The sequence below is a fragment of the Pholis gunnellus genome (genome assembly GCF_910591455.1).
Source record: "Pholis gunnellus genome assembly, chromosome: 6".
Taxonomy (NCBI): domain Eukaryota; kingdom Metazoa; phylum Chordata; class Actinopteri; order Perciformes; family Pholidae; genus Pholis; species Pholis gunnellus.
Genome location: NC_136532.1, coordinates 15680746 through 15703976, shown reverse-complemented (window position 1 = coordinate 15703976; position 23231 = coordinate 15680746). Strand labels below are relative to the sequence as shown.

General features: G+C 41.1%; 3 protein-coding genes across 3 annotated transcripts; 2 read left to right on the top strand and 1 right to left on the bottom strand.

Moving 5' to 3' along the window:
- Positions 1–234: 234 nt before the first annotated feature.
- Positions 235–2757, bottom strand: cUnh9orf78 (chromosome Un C9orf78 homolog). The gene is made up of 9 exons (XM_079161210.1): positions 2596–2757; positions 2359–2418; positions 2213–2264; positions 2057–2127; positions 1843–1920; positions 1457–1654; positions 1195–1331; positions 986–1090; positions 235–762 (listed from the first exon to the last, which is right to left on the bottom strand). The coding sequence occupies exons 1-9, from the start codon at positions 2670–2672 to the stop codon at positions 665–667; spliced, it is 876 nt and encodes a 291-aa protein (XP_079017336.1). The 5' UTR covers positions 2673–2757; the 3' UTR covers positions 235–664.
- Positions 2758–2821: 64 nt separating this feature from the next.
- Positions 2822–7365, top strand: nfu1 (NFU1 iron-sulfur cluster scaffold homolog). Its single transcript, XM_079162099.1, has 8 exons — positions 2822–2882; positions 4202–4302; positions 4400–4535; positions 5924–5990; positions 6085–6202; positions 6303–6366; positions 6457–6631; positions 7017–7365. Exons 1-8 carry the CDS (start codon positions 2824–2826, stop codon positions 7053–7055), a joined length of 759 nt encoding a protein of 252 aa, XP_079018225.1. The 5' UTR covers positions 2822–2823; the 3' UTR covers positions 7056–7365.
- Positions 7366–8130: 765 nt separating this feature from the next.
- Positions 8131–22766, top strand: LOC306697854 (glutamine--fructose-6-phosphate aminotransferase [isomerizing] 1). The gene is made up of 19 exons (XM_079161930.1): positions 8131–8209; positions 10093–10200; positions 10686–10793; positions 10887–11012; positions 11133–11191; positions 11274–11408; positions 11497–11558; positions 11640–11719; positions 11801–11909; positions 12341–12504; positions 14058–14153; positions 14504–14601; positions 14783–14903; positions 15171–15328; positions 17517–17631; positions 18055–18182; positions 18413–18580; positions 19036–19197; positions 21023–22766. Exons 1-19 carry the CDS (start codon positions 8203–8205, stop codon positions 21065–21067), a joined length of 2049 nt encoding a protein of 682 aa, XP_079018056.1. The 5' UTR covers positions 8131–8202; the 3' UTR covers positions 21068–22766.
- The last annotated feature ends 465 nt before the right edge of the window (positions 22767–23231 follow it).

The following is a 23231-nucleotide window of genomic DNA, read 5'->3' as shown; positions in this document are numbered from 1 at the left end:
GAACTTATGCATCTGCATTCATAGATTTACTGTATATTGAAGTAAAGCAAAAAATGCAGACTTCTTTTTTAAATGAGTGTACCTCTGCAGCAGTGGATTACTAGTATACATTTGTTTCTATTTTTAAGTTTGACTTTGAATGAGTATGTTCTGACATTTAGTTTGTAATGTTTTAAATCTGTTTTGTTTTTTTACTTCTAAAACACTAGTCACATTAAAAGGACAACTTAAATATTGTAGTTTTACATGTTTTTATTCTTTTGAAAGCCCTTAAAACACAAGTGTACAACTAAAAGTAAACATTTAACAGAATGAAAAGGAATAAGAAGCAAACTGTTTACAATTCATAGCAGGAATACCACTCAATTTAACACTTTGTTTTCCTTGGTTAGCAGTCAATCCTGAGCCATTTAAGCCATGTGATTTCCTCAATGTGGAGTTCTCCTTAAACATGACATCACAAAGCAAATGTACTGATTACAGTTAACCACAAGACGTTGTTTACAATATTTACAAAGCACTACACTGGCCTCTTAACAGTCGTTTGAAAAGAAAAGAAAAAGTTTATCAAATTATCTTCATGGCTCATCTGGAGGCTTCAATCTTTATAAAGATGGATCTCAAGTTGAGTAAATTATCCTTGGAAAAAAAAACATCCAGCTCCTCAATATCGGCGATTCATCTTCTTGAACTTCTCGTAATGGTAATCATCTGTGGCCTTTTCGTTGTTTGGACGTTTGCGGAAGTTGGCTGGTGACAAAACTGTGGAGTAACAGAAGAGAGTATAAATCAGATTATACGTCTCAGAAGAGCAGTGAGCAAATGGCGTACTATTTGTATAAACAATGTTCCAAATCAAGTCACTAACGCCTGAGAGTTTATCAAAACAAGTACAATTGTATATGCTCCTGTTTTAGTGTCCTGCAGTCTGTTACTGAGCTGGTATACAAGAAGGAACAGTGCACAGCAGTGAACAGTCTCTTACTCTCTGGACCCGGTTTCTCAGTGTCTCCCACACGCAGCGGCCTTGCTTTGGGCTCTTCTCGGGGTCTGTGGTGCCTCTGTGGTGCGTTCACATCCTCGCGATAGACTGAAAAAAAGTAATTTACATATTTAACCAACATTTCACCTCTTAAACCTTCTGGTGTGCTCTCACTATTTGAAACCCAATGTTCACAGATTGACAGGACTCACAGCGGTTGTGTTGGACGTAATTGACGGCGATGTTGGTGGGTACAAATGATGTGCCTTGGTCTTTTTTCTTGTTCCTTTGTTCCGCCAGAAGCTTGGCTTTTGCGTCCTCTGTCTGGATAATGTTCTTTATCTTTGCACTGGGAGAGAAACCACAGAAGCAGGCTGTCAGTAACAGAGTTGTATCCTTTCTGTAAACTAGTCACTGCCGTGTGACCAAATATTAATAATCCACAGGATCACTTTGAGAATCTCCTATACGTACTCGATGCCAAGATCGACTTCAGGGATCCCACTCAGCATCTGATTGGACAACATCTCCTCTGTCTTCTTGGCAGAGTTGACTCGGATGCTCTCAGGCAGCTCATACAGGTGGTCCTCTGCATTTTTCACCTTAACTTTCTGTTCCACGGCTTCCACCAACCCCTTCTTCTTTTTCAGCTCTGTCTCGATATATTTCATCCTGTGAGGATAGCATTTATGAAAGAAATTAGATTTTAAAATATTTCCATGAAGCCCTTTAACAGCCGAGTATCCGTGTGTGTGTGTGTGTGTGTGTGTGTGTGTGTGTGTGTGTGTGTGTGTGTGTGTGTGTGTGTGTGTGTGTGTGTGTGTGTGTGTGACAAATTAAGAAAAAACAAAAAGACATACATGTCCGCATCCTCATCTCTTCTGTTGGTTTCAGCAGAAAAGGAAGTGCCCAGGTTCAGGTCCGTCTCCTCTTCTATCCTGCATGTGGAACAGAGATCATCTGGAGTCAAATCAGCATCAGATGTGATGACATATTTTGCAATAACATACTCGAGCAAATGCAATATGTTAATCACACAGACAACATTATGAAAACAGTATGTGCTTTACTTACACGTCCCGATTCCTTTCCATGGCTTTCTTCAAGTCTATAACTCCTCCGGTCTTCAGTTTGAAAGGGTCATTCTAGAAGAGTGGTTTTATTTTAGATGAATGCGACACACGCACACAGTTAATCTAAACAAATACAAATTATAAACTGGTCACTCACATCAGTTTCAACATCTGGTGGCAGTTTCTCCCCAACCAACAGGGCGGTCACACTAAACAAAAAGGAAATATTAATATCAATTTACATCTCTATGTTACATAAGTCTATTGAAACATGTTCATAGCTTTGAGAAACATGCACGTTACCTGACTCCGGTCTGTCGTTTCCGCAAACTCTGTAGCTCCTTCGCTTCTTCAACTTTTGATCTAAACGACAAAGAAATACACGTAAATTATAAATGGCATAAAACAAAACAATAAAATACAAAGACACAAAGTCCGTTGACACACAGGAAGTTACTGTTTTTAACGGATGTAACGTTAGCTGTTGGCTACCGTAGCTAACATAACGTTGATCTAGCGTTAGCTCGTGTTGTGTCTTACCTGACTTCTCTAGTCGTCTCATCCTCCTCCACATCTGACGAGTTCCTTCTACGTCTGAAGTTTTTGCCAGGTGGCATATTTAATGCAGCTTAACGTTATTTCGGAGCTTTCGAAAATAATGTGTGCTTGACGATAGCAGATGGTCTGATTTTGAGGGGTGAAGTTAAGCAAACGCACAATAATATACGTCACTTCCGCTACTTCCGTATTTAAGTAATCAAAACAAACATGGCGACTTACAGGCAGGTCGGCAGGTTGTTGGGTGTTTCAGTACGGCTTTCACGTCCGTAAGTTGAACTGTCTGTCATATGTGAGGTATCGATGTCCTCTCATTGTATTTTGTAATGCTTGTGCGGATGCATCAACTGCTCAAGTAGCGTTACAAGAGGTCGACCGACGTTAACTATTAGCGGCTAGCTAGCTAGCTAAATTACAGAGTGACGCACAAGGATTATTACATATTAGAGCAGCATGGTGTAATGAACGTCTTTTACTGTTTTAACTCTTAACATCTGAGTCACACAGGTATCAAAGTGTTTTGACATTGTTCAATTAATGCCATACTATAAATTATCTAAGTCCAACATTAAATAACTAACCTACACCTTTAAGTCAAATTCTATTTGTGGCCTTTCACAGTAGCTAGTGATCTACAGCCTTGAGTCCAGGTGTGCGTCTGCTTAAAGTCTGTCTAGTTTAATGGGGTCTGTGAGGAAATAACAAGCTGCTACTGGTACTCGAGCAGATTGAGGTCTTGTCACCGACTGAACTCTTCATTGTACCTTTGATTTTATATGTGGAGTTGTTTTGTTAGAAAATAAACCTGATTGCATGACAAAATTCTCCCTCCAATGGTTTTTAGAAGTGGGTTTTTCATAGTTATTTTGCTGCAGCGTCTTCTATCTGATGTACAGCTGTGTCATTCTTGTAAATTGTTTTAATGACAAACTAGTAACTTCCATTCAAATAATCATGCGACTTCTCATAACAATTGGCTGGACTAGTAATGTTGTAGGACTGTCATAGTAAATGTGGTGAATATAGTTTTTGGTTTATATTTATACCAAATGTATAATACCATATAGATATCTAGTTCAGGGCTGACACATAAAAACAGACAATCATTCACATTCACACAATCGGGCAATTCACAGTCACCAATTAACCTGACCTGCATGTTTTTAGAGAAGAAATGTACCAGCCTACCGACAGGTTCGACACCAGAACTTTCTTTGAGGCGACAGTAACAAATCACAACAGCACTTTGCCACACAAATAAGACGATATATATGCCATGGTGTATATCTGGATGTATTTTAATGCCAGTAATCACAACATTCTGCATTTTGCCAGATAAAGGTGCTTTAGAATAAATGCAAATTTATATAATTCAGTCAAACACAGACATGTATTGTGACTTCTCCTTGTCAATCGTTTTTACACAACTGATTCCTCTTTGAATCTGTTACTCCCTCCCACGCGGTAGTGAGGAAATGAAAAAGGCTTGCATGGACAGTGAATATTCAGTTTTTAACAGCAGACATTTGTTACTGAAGTTTGATTTTTGCTGTGGTAACCTTTGGAATCTCTCTTTTGTGGTCTGCAGTCTCGCAGTCAGTGGCTATCAGAGCGCCGGATTACACTGGCCTTCACATAACACAGCAGTCCCAAACAGATGGCCACAAAACCCCCATTGGGTTGTTCCTGGTGTGTATGCCTGCAGCATCCTTGTATCGGTCTAACTTGGAAAACACTATATATGACTGATGTTACATTCTTGTCTTCATGTTTTGTCTCCTTCCAGGAAGGACAATGTTTGTGCAGACCCAGGACACACCGAATCCAAACAGCCTAAAGTTTCTGCCTGGTCGCACAGTTCTTGAATCGGGGACTATGAATTTTGCCAGCCCTCGTGACGCTCACACCTCAGCCTTAGCCAGGTATATGACTTCTTAAATATAGGGTTACTGAATGGAGAGTAATTCATTGATTTCACAGCAGGCATTTTGATACACATTAGCAGGAAAAGCACAGCTTTAAATGATAATATTGATGTTGGCTGTGTTCCCGGCATCTCACTCCGAAATTGAATGCAGCCTTTATAATTAATAGTTGCATTTGTGTTTGGTAAGACTCTTTTCACCTGCCATACCAGTTGCATTAGAACCAAAGCACTCACAAAATAAGAAATAGCAAAGACTTCTGTGTACTGCTCAGGTTGTCCTCGAGTCTGCAGAGACTTTACTTAAAGCTTATCTATCCATTCCAATGCCTTAAAATGTGTGAAGCAATGCATGATTAGATTCTGTTTCTGCAGTTGCTTGTTTGAGCGTTTGCATCTAATTAAGCTTCAAAGCATTCTTTGTTCTCGACTGTATGTGCTGTAAATAGCATCTTAGATTAGAGTGTGATACACACAGCTGTTTAAAAGTTTGGAGTCACCTGTTATATTGATGTTTTTTTTCTTGTACTTCAATCATTTTTTTGTGGACCTCACACTGAAACAGGTACTTGTTCCCATTTAAATCTGCACAGATGTTGATGTTAAGCTTCCAGTTTCTTTTACCAGTGACTGGTAATTCTATTCTTATTTATCTTTTGTTCAGAGGGATCTTTGTCTCTTTCTACACTTTCAATTGTCAGTCTGGTTGAACAATTGGACAGCATTTTGTTCTCCATGTCCACGTTTTTTGCAAACCGTTCCTACAAAATAACATCCATTTGTAAAGAGGACTGTCTACAACCTAAAACCATGAATGACATTTTAAAAATTAGAATAGTATATAATAGAAAATAGTGTCTCAGACATTTGACTGTTTATGGCGGGCGATCCCAAACTTTAGAACGGCAGTGTATATATATATATAACAGACATGGTGCATAATAATGTTGTCATGATACTGACATCTTAACTTTGCTATAATGCCTTGAAAAAAAATTGATATTCAATACACAGGGGAAAATTGTCACAACATTGAGGGCATAACATTTTAGATTTGTATTAAAAGGTAAATATCTGTGTGTGTCAACTTGTTGGAGAGAAGAGAGCAGAAAGCGCAGCTGGTATCGGTGTATCGATTCTACAGAAAATAAGTATTGAAACCGTTTCAAATATTCAGTATTGATTTGTTTCAATGCTTTGATATTTTTGACAACACGAGTGCATAGATAATGTGTGTTTTTAAGCATAATATTTATTATTGGTTTAGTTAGTATAGCCTTGTTTTTTAATATTTTAAAACATTTTCAAATGTTTTAAGTGTCAAATAACCATATGTTTCATTCCAAATGTGAAAAAAGGTTCAGTAAAGTTCTGTGTTGTCTTCAGACAGCTATTTAGGATTGAGGGAGTCAAGAGTGTCTTCCTGGGCCCAGACTTTATCACCATATCACGGGTAAAACCAGGTCACGTTTGCATGAACCTCATAGTGAAGCACATTCTATTGCCATTGTTTGGAACAGCTTGTTTTCCTTTCTGTCTCTGTTTAGTCTGATGAAAACATGGAATGGAAAGTTATCAAACCCGATGTGTTTGCTGCCATTATGGACTTTTTCGCTTCAGGACTTCCCGTGGTCAATGAGGACAGCACACCGAGTGCAGATACAGGTACGGATTTCAACCAGCTGTGCGAGGAAAACACTAGATAGACAGAATGTGTTGGGCAAACTGTTTCTGAATGCCAAGAAATCTTCACTTGTTTTTTCAGCACCAGCAGATGATGACGATGAAGTAGTCGCTATGATTAAAGAACTGCTGGATACTCGAATAAGGTGTGAAATCTAATATTGTATCGGCATCTGTTTCACGTTACCACGGCCTTCTGTCCTTTGTCCACACGTATCGATGTTCTTCTTCCCCAGGCCAACAGTGCAGGAAGACGGAGGTGATATTGTGTATCGAGGGTTTGAGGACGGCGTTGTTAAACTGAAGCTGCAGGGGTCCTGCACCAGTTGTCCCAGTTCCATTGTTACTTTGAAGAGTGGAATCCAAAACATGCTGCAGTTTTACGTCCCCGAAGTTGAATCGGTGGAGGAGGTTTGTCCTGTATTTACCATTCTAGACACATTTCAGAACATCCGAGACTTTAAAAACAAATGTTTTATCTTGTCATTTTGTAAGTTGTATAAGCACTGTGTTTTTTTTTATTAGTTTTTATGATTGAATGTATTCAAACCTTTTGGTTTTCATTAATATTCGCTGGAGTTTATTTAATACTAGTCTACTGGAAATGTATGCATGAACCAGCTTTTTAGAATCTGACTGTGACATGAAGAATCTAACTTCAGTTTTATTTCTAAGATAATAAAAGGTCTTGGAAATATTAGATGTGTGCTTCTGGAAGTTAAGATCAGCATTATGCGGTGAGAAAAGTCAGTGCTACTTTAAAGTGTTAACTGAACTTGTTATTTTTTCCCCACAGGTGAAGGACGAGGACGACGAGGAGGCTGCTCAAGTTTGAACTGCACTGAAACCACATTTACACATTCCTCCATCCCCTGGCCACCTCCTTTACTGCAAGCCGTAGTTGCAATAAAATGAGCTTGTGTATAGCATAGCTGTCATCATTCATCCAAATGACATCTTTGATTTGATGGCAACTTTCTGCAAAAGGGGGACTGAAGAGCCCCGAAATAAGAACTGATGACTGTAGAGCTGCAATAAATCTTATTTATTATTTCACATTGTTACAACTTTTGAATCAGTCACAAGTCAAAACAGCCTTAAATAGGCTTAAAATGTGTATATAAATAAAGATTGTTGAAATATTGTATGACTGTCCTGCCTCTTAATTTAACAGCATTATCACATAACATGACATTGACATCACAATCATACTATACTATAAAATGCATTAGTATAGATCATATATACTAGCATATGTAGATGTATGTATATATGTGTGCACATACATGTACAGTATATGTCCATTTCCATGTAGAAATGGTTTTGACGAATGCAAAGAGCTGCATTTGTTGCCTGTCATTATAAATGTAATACCTGTGGCTGTTTGTCAGACTAGTTCAGTATTTTAAGAGCGATAACTGACAGCGCTGTAACTACGATTATGCACCCTGGGAGTTTGACACATTAACAGAATTTTGGTGACTTGTCCAAAATTTCAAAAAGCTGTGTGGCTGGAGGCCCTAAGACAGGAGACATATAGTAGTATTTTTATAATCCTGGCTATGGCCTTGGTCACGCACCGAGGTTAGCTAAACATGATGATTAGTCAATTAATCTAAACGTTAATCGACATTTAGTTATAGTGTTGCATAGATTTCACATGTATTTGCAGTTGGCAGGGCGCACAGGCCTGTCATTGTTTAGTAATGTTGACTTAAGGTTGTGCTCAATAGCCGCAGGGTCAGCTGGCTGTCCTGTCTACGCATCTGCATGTTTATGCCACGTCAAGACTGCTGCCTGCGTCGAACTTCCAGTTCTGGCGAATGAAGCCGAATGTGTAAAGTGAGAGGCGTGACGTGACTGACAGGCCGCTCGACCAATCAGAATACGCCATGGAAGACGGCAGTTGGCTCTGAGTCAGTGAAAGCAGAGGAGGTGAGGTTTACATCTGACAGGCTACCCGAGCAGCTGTAACTGTAGACATGTGTGGTGAGTACTGAATACATTTTACATGTATGTTCATTTGGAAGTACCAGTAGCTTATTCCACATTTACCGGAACAGCAGTCTGAAGTACAGCTAGCATCGTTAGGCTAAAGGAGCTAGCGTTAGTCAGTTGAAGTTAGCTAGGGGTGGCTAACCTGAGTTAGCTAACATGAGCTGGTGCTGCTGATGCTGTTAGCTAGCCAATTATAAAGCAGTCACTGTTTTATGTTTCCCCGTAACGTTAACGTTCCTTCTTTATGTGTATTTTAAGTTAACAGTGTTACGCACTGTTCGCACATCTAGGAGTAATGGTACTAATGCTTCTTCCTGCTAACGCAGCTTCCGTGGTGTGTGGGGACCATCGTCTCACGTCCGTCGTGTAACTTTCTACCTTCCACCAAACCTCTGTCACTCAGATGTGTTGGTTTAGCGTTAAATGTTCGGACTAGCTGTGAGTCAATATTGCCATTGGGTGTTAATTCGTTTTAAGTCGTTAATACTTTGTGTGTTTTAAAAATTAAAGCGTGAAAATAAGTGCCCTTGATGCATGATGTAACACTCGTGCACTTACGTTTAACTTTTATTGAATGAACCTGGAAAATGATTCCCTTTGTCACGATCAGTTGGGGACAATTAACTGAGATGCTCTGCTCGTATGTGTCCCACATGGTCTGGTCTTATAGCTGACACCTCTCTGTCTCCTATCACTGTCACTACACTCTGTTTACACTTATTACAGATAGACTGACAGTTATTCTCAGGATGTAAAAACAAATGCGTCTCTATTATAAGAAGCATGGGTTCGTTTTACTCTTGTTAAACCCATTTCTCAAGCAACTTTTGGTATGATTTTTGCCTGCCTGCTCCGACACTTTTCCTTTGCGATTTTCTTCTCCCTGCTTTCTTTCCCTCAACATTCTGAATGAATGCTCTGTTGAACCAGACGACCCTCTCTGGCTCTATATTTGCATATATCTGTTAATGCCTCCCTTTGGCTAATTACACTGCTGTCATTGTAAGCAATTCGCTGGAGAAAGTGTGTAATGCATATCTGTGCAGGGCAGACTGCTGATCATTGCTGAACTGTGTCATTGAAATGCTTATGTCTTGATGGTTGTAGCATAATAGTGTTTAAGTCAGTTTCATAATTGTACATGGAAAAATGTAAGTCAGATTTACAGACTGCAAACATCTTAAAATCACATGTCATAGTTGTATAAGTATCTGGGACATTTACCTCTTGAATGAGATTTCTTGTGTTGCTGTGACACTCCCGAGGCATGAGATATCAGCTTGCAGAACACCTAGTCTTGATATGCTGCACCTATTGTCTTTAAGCTGGCCCTGCCCAGACTGAAATTGTTTTTCTCAGGGCTCCTGTAAGACTGATTTCATGTGCACAATGGAGGTTTTGACTTCTAGTCTAGTAAATAGTTGAGGCTGATATCCCTTGGTAATGCTTATCCCACTTCGTCACATCTTAAGGAATCTCATTATATCATCGTTGGTTTCAACCTTTACATCTTCATTCTCATATTAGTGTAAATATGATTATGTATCGACTTCGGGTGGAATTATTCTGAGATGGTAGGACTGTCATGTTTTGGTTTTACAAAATGCATTTGTACAGATAAACAATTCCAAGAATGATGTAATGACGGTAGCCCACAGATTATCCACTGTGATTATCTTCTGTCAAATCATGATTGGCAATCAAAATATGCATAATTTCAGGCATGTCAAACAGTCTTTGCTTTCAGCTGCACTTCTAAGAATACTTTTTAAAGGAAGACGTAATTAACAAAAAGGTCTATTTTAGAGGGCAGAACTTCTTTATATAGAAACGCAGCTCTGACTCTTAAAGATGTTGTTCTTTCCTCTTCCCAGGAATCTTTGCCTATCTCAACTACCATGTGCCGAGGACTCGCCGTGAGATCCTTGAGATCCTCCTCAAAGGTCTGCACCGTCTGGAGTACAGAGGCTACGACTCAGCTGGTGAGAGAGATGGCTCTTATCAACAACACACACTTTATTTTATTTTTTTTTTATCTTGCCTATTTCCTTGACTGTCTCTTCATTGTCTGCCTGCAGGACAGTTATTCCGATAATGCCACCAATTTGCTGATGGTGTCTGCAGCATTACATTAATGCTGCATTAGAATCGTCTTATCAGTCACACTTGATGTGTCATTTATTTTTTAATTAGGAACACAAAGCTTTGTGAATAATTGAACAGCCATTATCCTGTTGCTGGGTTAGACTTACTGCACCACTAATGGAGTCAATTCACTATGTGAAGTCTTAAAGGTTTTTTTCCACGTATTGGTAAATTGTAGCAGCGTGTTATGTTGAAATTCTGTTTTCAAATGACATTAGACAACAAAAACAGGACGTAATGGCACCATAATATGTATTTCTTGAAGGACTTGTGATCACTGTAATTCTCATGCAATTGTTGTTGTTTAATTGTATTTTGTTAGGTGTGGGAATAGATGGTGGCAATGGCAAGGACTGGGAGTCGAATGCAAAGTCCATTCAACTGATCAAGCAACGTGGAAAAGTGAAGGCTCTTGATGAGGAGATCAACAGTAAGCCATGAATCAACAATTACCAAATGATGCCTTGTGGATTTGAGGCGTTTTGTGTACTGCGGGATACTGAATATTGGTGTTGGCCTTTAGAGCAGCAAGAAATCGACATGGATGTGGAGTTTGATGTTCATCTCGGCATCGCTCACACCCGCTGGGCTACCCACGGTGCACCAAGCCCAGTCAACAGCCATCCACATCGCTCTGACAAGAGCAATGGTCAGTTGTGTTTAGAGATGCAAAGCTAACTCGCTGCACACAGCCACACGGCTCACTTTTCTGATCTGGTTGCAGGTATCTTGATATCTTAAAGTTTCTCATAATCTTTCTGGTCTGCAGAGTTCATTGTCATTCACAATGGAATTATCACCAACTACAAAGACCTGAGGAAATTCTTGGTGAGCAAATCATCATAAACTACGGTATTCCAGACACTTTTTCATCCCTCTGACAGGATTAACTCTCTTTCCGTCTCCGCAGGAGGGCAAAGGCTACGACTTTGAATCAGAGACTGACACGGAGACCATCGCCAAGCTGGTGAAGTACATGTTTGACAACCGGGAGAACAATGACATCAGTTTCGCTACGCTGGTGGAACAGGTGACTCGGCTGCTGGTAAGGATCTACTCATGCACACTACAGCTCCTGAAGTGACCAGCAGATAAAAGAGCCTGTCTGATGAGTTTGTTCTTCCACCTGCCAGGAAGGATCGTTTGCCCTGGTCTTCAAAAGTGTCCACTACCCTGGAGAGGCGGTTGGCACAAGGTACACTCTTACTGATGCTGTCAAACTGTTGTTGGTTATTGTTGTTAAGTACTGTTGGTTCATAGAGATGTTGCTGTGCAGGAGGGGAAGTCCCCTGCTGATAGGAGTGCGGAGTGATCACAAGCTGTCCTCGGATCATATTCCTGTGCTCTACAGCTCCAGTAAGTTCAAACTTCAGTCTGCTTTTCGCCATGTTTGATGCAGAAGTGTGACTGAGGCCGGTTTTTCTTTTTTACCCTCAGCCGCTAAAGACAAGAAGGGCTGCAGCGCCCTACCCAGGCTGGACCAGGACACCTGCTTGTTCCCTGTGGATGAGAAAGCTGTGGAGTACTACTTTGCCTCTGATGCAAGGTGAGCTGATACCTGTATCTCTGCATCCAAAGATATTCCATGTGTCTCACCTTCATCTGTGCAGTGTAAGGGCTGCCCCCTGAAATGATGATGACGCGAATCATCCGTTGGTGATCCCTCCGTCGACTTGTCGAGTCGTAATTTTATTTTAGAGGCTAGATCTATGAAGAAATTGTCCTGTAAACAATTTAAACACCCAGAAAGCATGGTAAACATGACTGGGTCTGTGTTTCAACACTGGTCTGGCGAGTTGCAGACATCGCCTCAGACACGCACTGAGGACGGTCCACCCCAGTTGACAGTCGCTCCAGGAGAAGGGGGGGCCCCGTTGCTTCCTGCACAGTGACAAGTCGCAGCGAGCACGAAGTCAGCGAGGTCCGGGTGAAGGGTGCTGTAAAACTCTTTGTGGTCTGTCTCTCTCGTCTCTACAGTGCAGTGATTGAGCACACAAACAGGGTGATCTTCCTGGAGGACGATGATGTGGCTGCCGTGGTGGAAGGCCGGCTGTCCATCCATAGGATAAAGCGCACGGCAGGAGACTATCCAGCTCGCGCCATCCAAACCCTGCAGATGGAGCTGCAGCAGATCATGAAGGGTGAGTGGAAGGTCGGCCTTTGATCTATTCATTTTCTCCCCATCATACGTTTCCCCTGCACAAATTTGCAAATAAGTCATTGTTGAACTGCCTTGTCATTTTGTCCCGAACCCTGTTATTACTGCGTACGTCTTAATAGGAGACAGCTCTAAGGCCATCCTTGTTATCATCCAGCTAGTTACAACCCTTCTGGGTCCATTGCACCCCCAGGGAAGCCTCTGTCATTAAAATGACGACTGAGTTACAGGTTTATTAGCCTCACCTTCCCTCTCTGAGACCGAGGTGATAAATATTGCAGTCAGTATCTAGTAGACCAGTGAAACACTTTTAGCTTTGTACTCGTGCACATAGGATTTTAAATCAAACAAAGGGTAACGAGCTTTAAGTCTGAATTTTAGTTTTAGAATATTTCAATTTACATCAGATGAACGGTGTAGGGATTGTGACACTTTTCAGATAGAGTTCCCCAAAGGGATGTTTCCACATTTTGGAGAAATATGCTTAATTGCTTTCTTGTCGTGAGTTGTGTGAAGGATTAACTCTCATGTCTCAAATCTCATACGGGACTATTTCGTGACAGGGACTTAAAGGTTGTGGAACGTGGATTGTGTTACTGAGAGGGTCAGACTCCTGTTTCCAGTCTCTTTGTCAAGTTAACTGGCTGTTAGCTATATACCCTACAGACATAACCAAGGTATCGATCCTTTCACTTAACTTTAGTATAGAAAGCAAATAAAATCATTTCCTAAAGTGTCAAACTACTCATTTTCATTATTATTATTATTATTATTATTATTATTATTGTTACACTATTTTTGATATTGACCTGCTGAGAGCAACAGTCAAAAAACTATCATATAACAAAAAGTACCACCATATGCCAGAAGCTGGAAACAGCAAACAGCTAATTGTTGCAGCTCTAACGGGGACTAAAATGTATTGATAACATTACAATTGTTGCTGCTATGATGTTAAAGTGGGAAACTTTGATTAAAAAGCGAGTCATGCCTTGCACTGTTCATCCAATATGGATGTGAACACTCATAAAGCTGAAGGACACAATAAAAAATGTGAACTTTTGTATTTCTCAGTCGTCCAGCAGAGGGCAGATGTAAGCTGATATTGGCTGCTCTCGACATTCCTTTGTGGACCTGTCATTACTCGGCCTCTCTCCTCTGTTTCAGTTTCTGCTGAATAACCTAATTTGCATGACCTAAATTGCTGTCAGCAAAAACACTCATGTTTTGGTGTGTCAGTTTATTTTGTATGTAAAAACACTCCTCTCCCTCTCACTGTGGCTCTGAATATGATAATATAGCAACAAAAAGAAAGTAACTCCCTACATTTCCAGGATAGCCTGATTTATTAGTAAAAACATTGTAAAGATCTTTTTGCTTCTCCAGAAGCTTGTGGTTTGTGTTTTCATGCACTTAATGTGTGTCAACACACCGTCTCAAACGGCACACTTCATAAAAAGTCCATCACCGTGTTCTTAAGAGGCATTTACGTTAGTGTTGTAAATGTTCCCCTGACTTCTGATCCTCCCTCCACAGGCAACTTCAGCTCCTTCATGCAGAAGGAGATCTTTGAGCAGCCGGAGTCTGTGGTCAATACAATGAGGGGGAGAATCAACTTCGACGACAACACAGGTCAGTCTTCTCAGTGGCCACTGATGTAATAAAACATCTATAAACGCACGGTTTTCTTCTCAAACGCATGCATGAACACATTGATCATTCTGGTTTCCTGCATATCATAACAATCATACTTTTAAAACAAGAGAAGTTGAGTTTGTAGCCAATATAACATTTATTACATTTCTCATTGTGCTTGAGTAGATTTTACTGATCTACATACATGTAAAAAAAGCTAAATTCCTAAAGTGAATTATCAGCGATTATCTTCTTAAAACATTCTCACTTCCTCTTTTTGTCTTTTTTTTTTTAATGAGGTGTAAACTAATGGAGCAGAATGATTAGTTAGCTGTTTTGCTTTTCAGTGACACTGGGTGGCCTGAAGGACCACATCAAAGAGATCCAGAGGTGTCGACGACTCATCCTTATTGCCTGTGGAACCAGCTACCATGCAGGAGTAGCGGTGAGTAGCCACCTCACCAAATGGACATAATGGAAACATGTCTGTCTTGCCATCCATATTGAATCCATCAGACCAGTACGTCATGACTGTATTGTGGACACAGGTGTGAGGTTCTCTGCTCTGAGCTCCACTGACTTGATCTAACACAATGATGCTGAACAGTGCTCTGTTACTGTCCCAGACCCGCCAGGTGCTGGAGGAGCTGACCGAGCTGCCTGTCATGGTGGAGCTGTCCAGTGACTTTCTGGACAGGAACACTCCCGTCTTCCGAGACGACGTCTGCTTCTTCATTAGCCAATCAGGTGGGGTGGCCGGTGTTATGTTTCCACTTTCCATCCCTGGATGACACTCTGGTGTTTGCCAATTCATCTCTTTTTGTGTTCATCTTGAGTTTGGTCTCTGCAGAGTCAAACTTGTGCTGTACAGTTGAATCTGTGCGGCTGTTTCAAATCAGTCCCATGTGGTGCAAAACCCATTTCCGAACAAACTAATAAATCAGCAATATTTTACCGTCCGAACTGTTAGATTTCATGAACTGCTATGTTTTTCTATTACTGACAATTTTCCAGGGGAGACGGCTGATAGCCTCATGGCGCTGCGCTACTGTAAGGAGAGAGGAGCTCTGACTGTGGGCATCACCAACACAGTGGGAAGCTCCATCTCCAGGGAGACCGACTGCGGAGTCCACATCAATGCCGGGCCGGAGATCGGAGTAGCCAGCACCAAGGTGAGCCTGTTTCTTATGGATACCGGCAAGCTGTGTTATCTGAGAAATGTCTACAGTGCCTACAAACATGCTTTCTTCAAATAAAGGGTTAGGTCACACAAAATGCAATAATATTATTATTTTCCTCTTATTGGTTCCAGCTTCTCAAATGCTAATGTGCTTGTTTTCTTTCTATTCTGTAATCATACATTGAATAACTTTTGGTGAGATAAAAATAGCACTATGAAGACCTCACCTCAGGAAAAAGATCATTAGTTCAGCCCTAGTTTTGATTGCTCACCTGCCAATTGGCTAACTTGTCCCTGAGGGACGATTGCCAATACCTTTGGACAGACTACTTGGTGACAATTCAATGGGATGTAAACAGCTAGCACACATTTATATGAACATTAGCAGATTTTTCTAACTTATTGCTCAGTTGAGAAAAACAAAAACAATTTCTCTGGTCACAAGCACCGGCCCATGAGTTAGGAGGTGCACCTCATGTCAAATCCCACCATAAATATTTGCATTGATAGATGGCACCTGGTTAAGAGGAAACATACTTATGTTTTGGGTGAACTGACCTTTTTATATACCCAGTTTGAAGAAACTGTACACCAATTTGTTGCATCATCTCATAAATGAACTCAACGCCCACTGAATGAAACCCAGATGAAAACTCTGTTGTGAGTCTGGTCCTGCCTCCTGGAAGCTGACATTTTCCTCCACTCTGAACCCTTTGGGAGTTGACAAAGCCTGATATTCTCAACTCATGTAAAGCTTGGATCTTTGGTTTTTCTTCCTCTCCCCCCACTCCCTTCTCAAAACCCAAAGGTTTTGCCAGTTTGGACTCCGAGTAGTGGAGCCCCAGCTAGTGAAGAGAGAGAGAGAGAGAGTGTAGCAGGTCCCTCCCTGGCCCAGCCCTTGGGCTTGGCTCAGGGACTCTTGTGTTGCTCCAAAGCCACGGAGCACGTCTCAGAGACGCCATCATTTACTGCTTGGCTGGCTGGGCCACACACCCACACCCAACGCAACCAAATGCTGCAATCCTGCTCATCAAATCTATGGAGAACACATATCGCACTCAATTGCTAAGTGACTCCAAATTCATCCATTTGGCATCTACTTTCTTTATATTATGCTTTTGTTCACTGGAAAAGAGGGAAAACGGAAAAAGCTCTTTTCCAATTCCGCTGATCATATTCAAAATGTATTTAATAAGTGGAGACAAAATACTTTGATGCTATCAAAAGGCAGATCCTTCTGGCAGGTCAACTGACTAAAGAGAGCAGTGTTTCTTTTAATGATGTAGTGGTGTCTTTTACAGGGTTACAAAATGTGTTTTCTAGTCCACAACTGTGTCTGTTTGAGAGAATTGTTTCATCTGGATTCAAGGGTGGTCATCTTAGCAGGGTTACAGTTGGCATGTTATGCATGAAAAACATTAAAAGTTGGTGAAAAGAACACCAAAAAACCCACAGTTTACTATGTGGATTACATATGTTGCCACATCTGACCCGCCAGCACAGACTGTCCGAGTTCTGAGGGACTGTGGTTAGCGTGTTGTCAGGGGGGGAAAAAATACAGTGTGAAGGTTTTACGGCTATTTTCTTGGCACTAGACGCTGCCATTTCTGACTCTGGAGGGTCCTGTGAAATGACTTTGCTTCACTCGAGCACTGATTAAATCTCCCAATTGGGCATGGAAGGCCTCCAAAACGTGCTCGCAGATGAAGGAACAGAGAGGGAGTGGGCTGTGATGACGGCAGGCATACAGTCTCCGAACTGCTGGGGCTTTGAGCAGTGACGTTTGCAGAAGGATCAGAGGCTGTGCTCTCTGATGTGATGTTGTGTTATCACGCAGTTCTCCAGGATGAGCAGCACTAGCTTGAATGAGCTCAACTGCATGCATTTTAGTGCTGCTTCGCGAGAAACTAAAACCCACCTCTCCTTCATTTCTCATCTGGTGCAGATTATTTGCTGGAGACAAGAAGCACAGACTCAAAGAACTCTACTAAAAGAGAGGCTTGAATCAGGATCTGGTTGCTGCTCTCTGTTTTCTATCCTTCAGTAATCGGGTCACAACAAGCAAGGCTGCAATGTCCAGTGGTAGTTGTGGCCGTTCTACGTTCATGCACGGATCATCGGAGTTATAATATAATGCTAACCTTAATAACGCATGCAATCTGTTTTTCTGTGCTCTGCAGGCCTACACCAGCCAGTTTGTGGCCCTCATCATGTTTGCACTGCTGATGTGCGATGACAGGATTTCCGTACAGCCCAGACGCAGAGAGATAATCCAGGGCCTGAGGGTGCTTCCAGGTAAATCAAGCCCCAAGTATTCTGGTTCAGAGAAATTAATTCTGATCACATGTAAGATTACAATATAAATGGATGGAAACTAATGATCAAGTACACTTAAAGCCTGTTTTATTTGTGTTGTTTGGAAGAGGAAGCTAAGTGATGAGAGTGGGATCAGAAGAAGAGAGCGCTTTGGGCTGTAGGCTCTGGCGTGCTTCTCTAGATCTAATTCATACGATGAAATGTCCTTAATGGTAAACTAATGAGGAATGTCTGGCTACGCTGCCGCTCCCAACATTATGAGTCTGAGACCATATTCCAGCACGTGACAGTGTCATGGTCGCACAGTATTTTCTTTAAGATTTTGCGTGATAGTTTTAGTTTTTTGCTTCTTCTTTGCTACTTTTCAAAAAGAATCCTTCTTCCCATCTGTTTTTCTGTTAGATCGGATTAAGGAGGTCCTTAGTTTGGATGATGAGATCCAGAGTTTGGCAACAGAGCTGTACGAAGAGAAGAGTGTCCTGATCATGGGCAGAGGCTACCATTATGCTACCTGCCTGGAAGGAGCACTGGTGAGCAAATGCAACCTTCTTTTCCACCAGCTTTGTTTTTCCGTTCAATGTTTTAAAACTGCCAGGTGTCTCTGGAGGGCTTTATACAAGTAATACCAGACTGCAAAAACTATTGTACTTCAGAGGTGCACTCTGTCTTTCTGTTTTTGAAATGTAAAACATCATGACTACATCGTCAGCATAGCTTTTCTTAACCCATGTTTTTTTTGTTTTTTTTTCATCTTGTGTAGAAAATCAAGGAAATCACATACATGCATTCAGAAGGCATCCTGGCTGGAGAGCTGAAACATGGTCCCCTGGCCCTGGTGGATAAACTCATGCCAGTCATCATGATCATCATGAGAGACAACACCTACATCAAATGTCAGAACGCCCTGCAGCAAATTGTTGCCCGCCAGGTAAGACCTACGTACGGCCTCCCGAAAAATTATGGAAATAGTCTTAAATATCCTGTTGCAGTGGTGAACCCAAGTGATTGACCCTGCAGATTTGTAACTCTGTCTCTAAAATGCTCATGAAACATTATGTTGTGGAAACTGACTTATTGACTTCATTTGAGCTCTGATTTTACAATTGTTGTTGTTTTTGTGCTATTATTGTGATTCAGAGCCTTTGAAAAATTCCATATTTGCATTTTGAACTCCCTGAACGCTTGATGATTTTCACAGTCTTGTCTGTGCCACACCTCTGATCCTTCACCTCCATTAAATACAAAGGGAGGGATCTTTCCAGCGTGACATCACTGCTGTCAGTAATCTGTGGCAGATGTGGGTTTAAGAGGTGTGCAAATCAACTGAGAGAGATCCAGGTTTGGGACCAAATTGACAGGTGATTTGCTTTGTTTGATTTACAGGGCCGCCCCATCGTGATCTGTGACAAGGACGATTACGAGACCGCTAAGAACTCCAGCCGCACCATCAAAGTGCCTCACTGTGTGGACTGCCTGCAGGGCGTCCTGAGCGTCATCCCGCTGCAGCTGCTTTCCTTCCACCTGGCTGTCCTCCGAGGTTACGACGTAAGTACTGTCCCTTCAGGCTCAGCGCTAACTGATGATCACAACCGTTTTACCAGATGAGATTTATTAGCTCACCTGTCACTTGAGACTAAAAAAATGCTCTGAAATATCAGTTTCTGAAATCTCACATCTCCACCATTTGCATCTGCATTCATCATTGTAACTAAAAGCTTTCAATATCGGTAGTTTGCCAGTGTTTACATACACTGGTCACTGTGGGAAATAGTCAATAGAGTGACCAAGTTGAGAACAATGGACCTCATGCAAGAGCATTTTCCTATTATCTTAATTTTCTCTTTCTTTATTACGGTGGACTTGTAAGTGTGCCACGCAGAGGTCGCGTTAACCGAATATTTTCCGTCATTGATGGAAGTTTTTAAAAAATGATGTAAAAGTCTGAAGTCATTTTGACGGACTGGAGGCTTTGGAGCATCTGTGATCACTACATATAGATACACAATCTATACGCTTGTTCTGTATATTGATGATTACAAACACACATGTACAGTATTGAGAGCGCTACCGAATGATATTACAAGACAGATGTAATCATTTCCAAAAAGAAAACTAAAACGGTGTATGAACACCGGATCTTTTATCATTACTCACACAGAACCGACAGCTAGCAGAACGTCACCAGATGTTCACTGAATTTGACAAAAAGTGTATTTGATTAAAATCACAGACTCCGCCTTTAAATACATCTTTAGCCTCCATCTTAGTATAATAAAAAAATTAAAGTGACGAGTAATAATGGAGTATAACGGAATTTTTACAACAGTTTCTGTCAAAATGACAAAGAGAATGTTAAATGCAACCGCTGGAGCCACGTCGGATTCAGCAAACAGTCCTTAGCTCAGACAACATCTGTAAACATGATGAATGCCACCTGTGCTTATGGCAAGGTCTGCGTTTGGCTTTGAGTGCGATATAGTCTCATTATATTTGAGAGGAGTCAGACATCTCTATGGCCAATATCTCCAAAACTAGGCGTCTCACACCAGAACAGTCTAGAATGATCGATGGCACTACAGGTAAGAGGATAATTATGGACTCCTGGTTTGAGTGGTTCCTGCACGTGGCCCAATGACGTTTGACATTTAGAGGTGAAATGTCCAAAAGTGCTGCACGTCATAAGGAACATTGCTTTTTTTCCAATTCAGTGTAATTGTAAGCGGTGTACGCTTTGACTGCTCTGATGGCAAAGCTGCTGACAACCACTGCCAGAAATTAACAGCTTGCAGTGTTTAAATGTCGGTGTTCCTAACTCATTCAAACAAGTAACTTTGGGTTACTTAACGTAACCCCCGGTTCTTTGATAACAGAGTGAGGTGTTTCACTTTGGGAATAGCCTCGACGTATAGAAGCTTCAAAGATCCCATGTCTGTCAGTGACAGACAGGTCAAACTGTGCTAGGGCCCCGCCCCCTCAAATTACCACAGTCGACCGACCCCTCACAAATCCTTCTAGGCCGCATTCTTTCCGTGTCTTTGCAAGGAGTTCTTCTAAGTGACCTAATTCTGGGTCGAAGCATGTTAACATCCTTACTCTTGTGACGTCACTTTAAAGGTAAACGCCTCGATGTGTGCACAGATTTAGACATTTTTATGTCAACAACTATTCAGTACCGCACTAAATAGCGCTGCTGATCTGACAGAGAAGCAAACATTTATGTGCACACAGCTCTGTTGCACACCCACCAGCTAAATCGTACTTGATAGTTTGACCGTAGCATTCAGTCAACTGTTGAAACCTCTCATTACTTGTTGTCCATTTATATTGCTGTTTGTTATGTAGTAAAGGACCTCCCTCTGTTTAAATACAGGTGGACTGTCCAAGAAACCTGGCCAAGTCTGTGACCGTAGAGTGAACCGCACCAATCATCACATAACAACAAAAGCCTGGCGGACGCACATTCAAACGCGTACAGATGGCGAAGGAGCGTCTGTATGCAGAAACCAAGAGAAAACAAATGTCCCGTTTATGTATCATGGCTCTTTGTAATGCAATCTTTTACTCAACAGTTGTGTATCTCACTGTTGCATTGTATCTGTATCTCACTTTCTATTTTTCCCAGAAACCTTTGGCATCATTGTCGTATTATTGTTAGAGAAGCAGTTTTGTTTGTGGTGGCGAGGTCTGGGCTGGCAATGACGTATCCTCATCAAGCTCTGGGTTTGTGAAGCTAACGACTGACACTGGGAGCATCTTGGAGCTGCTATTGAAGCTGTTGAATGACAGAAGTTGTTTTTAAAAGACCTTACTGACTCTTTTTTTTTTTTTTCCTATAGTGCAATGATTTTGTAGTTTAGTTTGGATATTTTTTCTTTGGCAGCTAATCATTTGAAGTGTCTTTACTCAACAGTTGAAGTAAACGACCATCTTAAATCATTCCAAGTCACAGGTCATTGCTTCTTCTTAATTGTAGCGCAGTTTTCCAGTGACTCAGTTTCTCTCTTCTGAGGACACAGCTTACTCAAAGAAAAGCTTGTTACTATACTCTGCTGTCTAAAGTCTTTCTGTGTAGGCTATAGAAGCTTGTTCTGGTCTATAAACCTAGTGTTTTGTATTTTAAACTTGGCTCAGTTAATGAGAATAGGCCTTGTTTACTAAGCCACATACACCAGGGTGTGAGATTGTTTTGTTACGTACACTATTTCTGCTTTGACAATTCTCTGCACATTATACCGGTACTTAAAAACCGTCTGTACACAATTTAGTTCGTATGCTGACCTTATTGCTAAGGTCAGCATAAGTTTATAGTTTAAACGCAGGTTTACGTTTAAACTATAAAGTGAGATGAAGTTACTAACGTGAAGTAAAAGTTGCACCCAGTTCCCAGCCCACACCTTGCCAGCACAACTACTGCAATATTGGGACCATTTGTAGCTATTCTTTCTTTTGTTATATTTAACTTTCTTTTTTTCTTATATTGAAGTTACTCTTTGATTTGAAATGTGAATGTTAGTCATTTGAAATATACTGTCAAACCAAAAACCTCTACAATGACAGTTGTAAACAAACATATATATTTATATGTTCATCCTATATTGTAGGCAAACGTGTACTGATGCTGGTAGCTTGTGTTGTATGAAGGCCTAAAAAGGGGCAGATACAGTTTTATGGCAGTATGTCTACTATACTACTACTATTGTTATACTGAAGATGTTTATTTAGATAGAAAGTCAGATGCCAGCTGTGTGTGATCCAAATGTCTGTTTCAAACGCCCAAGAAATGTTGTACACATGCAGTTGTGTAGTGAAGAAATAGGCCCTGCTTGTATTCTTCTCTTTACTTCAGGTTTTAAAATATTGCTTTTGCTTTTGCAATCAAGCCTGAACTTGACTTTTGCACCCCCCTCTCCTCCCCTGCCGAGCCGGTGAACGGGTTTGAAAACTAAACAATGTTACAGGTACTTTTGTAACCCCCATACATGCTTTAAGCAGATTTACATTTTGTGTTTGGAGGCATAAACAAAGGATGCTGTACTGAATCCTAGCAACCTGTTGCGTTGGGCACTGTACAGTATATTAGTGGAACTGATGCAATAAAGTGTCATGTAACTTCCCTTTTTATTGTCAGAGCTCATTTGGTGAGAAGGTACAGTTCAGGGTGTGCATGCACAAATCCAAAAAGATTGACAGTTGGTCAAACATTGTGCTTGATCATCAAATATGTTATATTTTATTTTATTAGAATAAAAACGGGTAGTACAAATCCATGTTAAAAATGTCATTTCTGGTCAGTTTTATGTACATTGTATTAGAGTCCAGATTCACGAAACATTAAGGGTCTGCTTATTAGTGATGACAGATCCCAGACGGCTTCAAGTACTTGTATAGCGTAACCAGTCACAGTCTTTAAGGTGGACAGCAGTGGTCTGATGCATCCACTCACAGTCATAATGGTGGAGACGGTGATTCTGAAGTTACTGCACCAACTTGACAGGGCCAAGATGGTCACGCTAACGGATGGTGAACGTCGGCAGAGTGCAGACATGGCGTGCAGCGCTGACATCAGCCACCTGACAGTT